The sequence below is a fragment of the Boleophthalmus pectinirostris genome, unplaced genomic scaffold (assembly GCF_026225935.1).
Source record: "Boleophthalmus pectinirostris isolate CB_2022bp ecotype Guang Dong unplaced genomic scaffold, ASM2622593v1 HiC_scaffold_3, whole genome shotgun sequence".
Taxonomy (NCBI): domain Eukaryota; kingdom Metazoa; phylum Chordata; class Actinopteri; order Gobiiformes; family Gobiidae; genus Boleophthalmus; species Boleophthalmus pectinirostris.
Window position 1 is genome coordinate 13472893 of NW_026571299.1, and position 7084 is coordinate 13479976.

Below are 7084 nucleotides of genomic sequence, written 5' to 3' on the forward strand. Positions count from 1 at the left end.
GGAGTCTTTGTCTTTTATGGGGCATTTACATACATAATTGACATCATGATAAAAAGTTTTAAAAAGTTCTGTTAATGCAGAAGTATAGGGGAGGTGGAGCCATGGGATTGGACACAGAACAGGAAAGCCTCTTCTAAGCCTCACTCTTTGTCCACTCTGTTGTTTCAGGTGGTGATGAGATGTTTACTCTGGAACATCTTCTGTCATATTTAGTCAGCTTCCTTATGAGAAGACATGTTTTTTTTTCTTCTTTTCTATTTTCTTCTTATTAAAAAAGACAATATAATCACGTACAAAACATATAAGACATATACTGTCACCACATTTTTAAAAGAGCCAGGGTTTCCCCGGAAAATTCTCTTTGGGTCGTGTCCATCATACTGCAAAACAGTTTTTTGTAGAGACAGCCAGAGGAGACGACTTGTGTCTCAAATACGGTGAAAATACATCTAAGGGTCTGACAAAAATGTTTAATGAGGTAATAATGTAAATTTAAGGTTGCAAGTGAGAAATGGTTTGAATGTGATGGATGACATCAAATAAAATTAAACTGCATCCTGATGATGTTTACAAAAGTGAAAGCATGAATTTAAACAAAGTTTATCTAATATTGTTTTAAAGCAACAATGAAAACTATCTAACCCAAACATCAGTTTTACTCTCAAATACAAAGTTGAAAAAAACAAGGCACTCAGAAAGTTCCAAATTATTTCAAAGCCTTTATTACCACATGGGAGATTCAAAGTTTAAATGACACCAATTCATTAGTCGTTGCTCAAAGGTTTAATATTTGCTTGTACAATCCAGTATTTCAACTATCAATTCGATTTTTTTTCATACATAAAAAATAGTACTTTAGGTATTTCCTGAATGCTTTATCTCTGAGCCCATAGACCAATGGGCTGATCAGACGAGGCAGGAGACTAACAAAGATGACTATAAAGAATCTGATTAGCACAATACTTTCTGGAAACAAGTATCTTAGGCCAGACTCTAAAACACTATTGAGATAAGTGAGCAGGGAAAGCATCAGTTGAAAGCTATGCAGGAGGATTGTATTACGGGCCTTCTTCGCATCCATGCTTGCTGACTGCGCTGCAAGGAGAATTTTACAATATACGTACAAAAGAGTCAGGCACACAACCACTAACAACACACCATAGGAAATATCTCTCTTTTGTGCCAGAGTTGGGTGTCGGAAAATCATATTCCTTACACAGAACAAACGCTGATGGAAAAAGTCTAAGGATTCGAAAGCCAAGCTCACGAAGACGTCTGGTAGGTTGGTTAAGAGACTTGACAACCAAATTAACACAATGACGATGTAGGTTTTCTTGACTGTACAGTACCGGGGGTGGTGCAGAGGGAAGCAGACGGCTACATAGCACTCAATAGCCATGATAGCGAGGGTCATAGGGTTGTTTATGTTGGTGCAAACTGCTAAGATCACCAGCACCATGCACAGAGACACGTTCAGGGTGAACACGGTGTAGCTAAGGATGTAAAGCAGGCTCAGCATGGTCAAGACGATGATGTCGTTTATAACCAGGTGGATATAGAGAATGTAGCGAGGATTCAATGAGAAAGACTGAAAAGAAAAACAAGAAAAGAATACTCAGGATATATTTTTTTTAAAAAAAAAAAGTGTTGGATACATCTGGTATGCAGTTGCAATCAAAAATATTCAACACCCACTGCTAATTAGGTTTATTGGTAAGCATACCTCAAAGTCCACTAAGGCTTGACTACTTCTTGAACCCCACTGAAAATCTTTGGTGGGATTGCAGAAGCAGGTCTCTTGCTATGCATCACGTTTGCAGCAGGTCGTAACAGCAAAAGGGTGCTCTACTAAGTACTAAAGATGCTTGTCATGAAGGAGTTGAATAATTTTGAGACTACAGTAGTCATTAAAAGTAGCATTTTGTGCTGACTTTGGAGAAACCATTTGTAATCTCAGCTGTGAAGAGTTATTTAATTGTTCTTGTTTGATTTCTTTTTTGTAAGCAGCTGCTAGTTTGTACATTTTACCAATAAACCTAATTTGGAGTGGCGCTTGAAAAATTTTTATTGCAACTGTATGTTGTAGCATTAAAGGGCCCATATTGCACTATTTTCTGATTTGTTATAATGCTGTTTCCTCATCATAAACATACCTTAGCTGTGTTTTGTTTCATTCTCACATTTTAACACACAAACCCTGCACATTTAGACTGAGATCCTCTCTAAAACAGAAAACATTAATTGTTCAAAGTTGAAACCTCATAATTATTAAGCCTCACAGACTGAGATGAATGTTCTTTGCAAACAACAAATACTAGTATATTGTAGTTATGACAAAAAGCTAAACTTTCTTATTCAATCATTTAGACCTTTTACCTAATATTCTAAAATGGATTCATGTAATACCTTTGCAGTTCTCAAAACACACAACAGCTAACCATTCCTGGATGTGGTTAAAAATGGGTATATAATAATAATTTAAAAGAAAATTTGTATTCTGCATTTTGTAAGGTTCCATCAAATGTTTTTTTTCTCCATCGAAATGTTATTGCTTCACAGTGTAGTATAAAACCTTTCTATCTCCATGGATCCCAAACCAGACTAAGTTACAGGTCAGAGTGGCAACCCCACTCACAGTCAGAATGCCTGTTTTTCTAGGTATTTTTGAGCTATAAAACCACCTGTAACTGAGTAAATCTAAGGTAGAGCTGTCAGACACTGTAGTTTATACGACAATGTGAGCAAACATTAGAAAATATGACCTCATGCTGCACAAACACGTGCACCAGGACACAGTTTGATGCAGATGATGGTGAAACAGAGACCAACAGTGATTACATTCTTCAGCACCACGTCGCTCAGGTCGTCACGGGCAACGGCTGGAGTCGAGTTACTGCCACTAGTTTGGATGTTCATGTGATCAAGAGAAACTACACTGTGGACAAAAAAAGACCAGCCAGGTTAGAATTTAAGTTTTCACACAACAGCGAATTACAATATTTATTTCCCTAATTACCACAAATTGAACACTGAAGTACATTTTAGCATATTTTTTAGTTTATATTTAGTAGTGTAGTAGTTGATATGTAATTGTTGAGTGGTCCAGGTAGGTTTCATAGCAAATGAAAATTCAGTTCCGTCAACTGTACAAAAAAAAATTGTAGTTTATAATAAAAACATTATAAAATTGTGAATAAAGTCCAAATAAAACAAAAAAAACAATTGTATTAAGTTGTACTAGATATCGATAACTCTCAAGAAAATTGTCTTGAAAAAATATCCCAACTACTTTTAACAATTACTAAATCAAAAATGCTCATGTAATGGTAGAGTGTAGGTGGACTTGGAAAACAATAATGCATAGTACATCTTAAACTTCATCTAAATATAAATGAGAACATAAAACTTGTTGAACTACCACAGATACCAGACTAATCCAATATTGATGAAATTTTTTTTTTGGGCCTGTGTATTATGGCACCAATAATCCCAATATGTAACAGCAACCTATCACAATTTTTAGTGCACAGCCGTCTGGTTTTCTCACAATATATTTTTGCAAGGAAGAAAGATAGCCATCCCAGCTTTAAAGAATCAAAACAGAGAAAACAATCCATTAAGAGAAAGAATCACCTGTAGAGCTTTGAATGGTGTTCACAGTGGCAGTAGGAGGTCATGTCATTAGAAGATTAATTTATAGGGCTTAATGCAGTTGTCTTGGGACCAGTATCACATTTAGAGTTATTTTCATATGGCATCCTTTCTTTGCACCTCTATACACTAGGGGGCGATATACCTGCTGGGACTCCACTGCTGTGAGCATTTGAACTAAACTTGTCAGTACATTTCAAAATACTGGGGACAAAGAGGCTTTTTAATTTTATGTTTTATCTGCTATCGGCCCAATAATCACCCAAACTTTCAGTGTAGCCACAACTGATTGAATGTATCATCGCACACTGTATATGTGTGTTTATGCTACACATAAGTCTGGATTCCACCAAGTGACCAGTTTCCCCCATCAACCTAAAACAGGCACAGAAGACTTATCTTCTGGCTAGATGAGCCTGATCAAGAACATTCAAATGTATAATGTCAATTTCCATTCAGGGCCAATAGCTTAACCTCTAAACCACCTGCTTTATAGGGGAAAAACTCAAAATCAAAAGACTCGGGGGCAAAAAAAATTTGATTGGGACATCCCTAGTTACATCACCTGTGGGAGGAGTGGATGATGGATTGAGAATACATTTTCGTGGCAATGCACCATGCAACTTTCCTGGACGTCGTTGGATGGATCCATAAAGCCTGGACTTCAGTGACAACTGAAACCATCCTGTCGGGATTCAAAAAGACTGTAATAATTCTAACTGGAACTGATGCCGAGTCTGATGACAGCTACACAGAAGAGGAAGCTGCGCTCCTTTTACCTCCCGAGATTTCGGAGTTGCTCAGAAGTGACACCGAGGATGAAGAATTCAATGGATTTATTGATTTGGAGTGAGATGGAGAGTTTAGTCAACTTGTTCTGTTCTGTTGTTTATGTTGTTGTTATCTGAAGAACTGTTCATATGAGACGTTAACAGGCTGTTGTTCTCTGTTCTATTGTTATTACTATAACTTGCCTTTTAAGATGAAATATCGGTTCCTGGTCTCTGATTTAATCCGTGTATCATTCGTTCATTCGTTTTTCAATATAAAACCAAAAATAAGAAAACGAAAAAACAACAGTTTTTCTTCGTTATTTGTCTCCAAAACCAAAATGAAAAAACGGATAACGATTCGTTTTTTCAGTTTTCGATTTTGTGTTTAAATGAAGAATGGAAAAAACGGATAACGGCCGTTTCCCGTTTACGTGACTTCCGTGACTGCGATGCCGGACTTTTGCACCGGGTACGGACTGAACCGGGACTGATCCAGGTCCGAGACCAGACCGAGACCAGAGCGGGACTGAGACCGGGACCAGGGCGGACTCCGAGCTTTGACTCCGGGCCTCCACGGGGTCCGAGCCTCAGCTTCGAGCTCCGGCCCTGCCGTGGGCTCTGAGCCTCCGGGTGCTTGTGAATACTGCTGTGCTCGGGGTCCTACACTTGGTCGGCGTTCATCGCCTGCAAGTCATTGCTCATGTTTTTAAATCAGACCCACAGACACGCGCGCCTCCATTCAACAGAAGCACACACTGCACGCACACGGTCAAAGCGAAACCACTCCCACTAGAACTACTACAACCACTCCAGCTCCTGCTCCGGGATACAGAGGGATGTGAGCTAAATACATGCGTACCACATGAACTTATATAAACTAATGTCAACATGTAAAGCAACAGCCTCGTATCTCAGCCTGCAAAGAGTTAACCTGAACTACATGACGTAACCTGGAGAATAAACATGCAGAGGGGCTCAAGTGTTTCTGCCACGCCAAATGACCAGACTGTTAACATGGCTCACCCGCACTCTGAAGCGGAACATGGCGAGGCGCACACAGTGGCTGAGGCAGGCGGGCGGCAGGAACCAGGCCCGGGGAGGCGGGGTGGCCTTACTGCCGACGTGGTTCACGATGAGCTGCGCGGTCTGCCGCTGGCCCTGTACGCGCCGCGCCCACTCGGGCCAGCGCTCCTTCCCCAGGGTCCCGTTAAACACCACCACGAGCTCCAGGCCGCCCTGGTACAGACAGGCCTGCGACAGCGCGGCCAGGTAGCCCAGCATGGCGTTCCACTCTCCGCCGCACACCCAGTCCGTCTGGTAGCCCCCGTATAGCCGCTGCAGGCCCGAGTCTGCGTCCATGAGGATCCGGGTGGGAGGTGGGGGAGGCCCCGGGTGATGAGGGTGATGGTGCGGGTGATGAGGAGGCTGGCGGGCCGCTGTCCGGGCCAACTTCAGCAGGTCCACGGGGACCGCGGCCCCGGGGCATCGCTTCTCTAAGTACTCCTGAAAGCCCTGCACTCCCATGACGGTGTTACTGAGCCGGTGCGTGTGTCCGGGAGCGGGCTCCGAGTATGTCCTGTACGCCGTGTTTGAGTGTGTGTGAGGGGGAGACGGGGGCTAGCTGTGCGCCGAAGGCGAGCTAACTCTGGGTCTCTGTAGTGACTGAAGCTGGAACAAGTGCCTGGCGGAGCTCAACAGTCCACAGTAAACAAAACGCCTCAGTTTTGGTCGAGTGTAGTGTCCATTTCGGTGGATTTTTGGTGAGTTGCCAACAAGGCCAATGTCGCTACCTACAGGCAGAAAAAGTTCCGTGTGCCCATAATGTGCCCTAAATCCTGCAGCTCTGGCAGCTAATGGCGGATACTGGGGGGGTTTGTGCAGTGACGGGGTGAAAAAGAATAAGACGGCAGCGGGATGAGCACATTAAACGGATGGATACTGCGCATTAGTGCAGGAGCCACAGGCTGCACGGCCACTCCGCGGACATGTTGAGCCCAGTACGGTCCGATCGGGCTTTTCTGTGACAGCTGCGCGCCCCGCGTGGGTTCAGCGTCCTGACGGGGGTTTGTGTGATACACGACAGCAGCCTGTTGCCACGCGTGTTTCTGACACGCACCTGTGCGCGGAGCGGGGCACAGCTAAACTAATGTGAGTGGGAGCTAGCCGCGAGTTAGCCGAGTTAGCCGCTTTAGCCGAATGTGTGAGTTAGCCGCTTTAGCTGAGGCAGGTCCCGGCGTGATTTGACGCGTCACTCCCGAAGATGAGCCCGGGGCCGACACGACGCGGAATGAGATGGATGTTTGACGAAAGAAAAGAAAAGTAACTAAAAGAAAATAAAAAGAAAAGCCCGATGGTGCCTCCCTCGCGGTCTCGCGCTCTCACGGCTTCATGTTGCAGAAGGGAGCAGACTTCCAGCCACGGCAGCCATCTTGAGACTTCCTCGCGGCCCGGAGCAGTGAAGGCGGGCGAAGGGCGGAGGCAGCACTGTGAAGGGCATCCTGGGAAATGTAGGCTCCCAGCGTCACCTCCCACATTACTCACATTTGTAAAGAACAGAATAAAAACTACAACTACCACCAGTAGCGTCCAGGCTACGTTTAATGCGTGGAGTTCAGTTACTTCATGTTTTAATGTAAATTTATTTGTTAATTGTATTGTTA

At 43.3% G+C, this 7084-nt stretch overlaps 2 protein-coding genes across 2 annotated transcripts; both read right to left on the minus strand.

The window, feature by feature from the left end:
- Positions 1 to 811: 811 nt before the first annotated feature.
- Positions 812 to 3677, minus strand: LOC129410979 (odorant receptor 131-2-like). Its single transcript, XM_055160284.1, has 3 exons — positions 3634 to 3677; positions 2839 to 2935; positions 812 to 1588 (listed from the first exon to the last, which is right to left on the minus strand). Exons 1-3 carry the CDS (start codon positions 3675 to 3677, stop codon positions 812 to 814), a joined length of 918 nt encoding a protein of 305 aa, XP_055016259.1.
- Positions 3678 to 5384: 1707 nt separating this feature from the next.
- On the minus strand, positions 5385 to 6881 carry LOC129411052 (constitutive coactivator of PPAR-gamma-like protein 2). Its single transcript, XM_055160744.1, has one exon. The coding sequence runs from the start codon at positions 5946 to 5948 to the stop codon at positions 5400 to 5402; it is 549 nt and encodes a 182-aa protein (XP_055016719.1). The 5' UTR covers positions 5949 to 6881; the 3' UTR covers positions 5385 to 5399.
- Between the last annotated feature and the right edge of the window lie 203 nt (positions 6882 to 7084).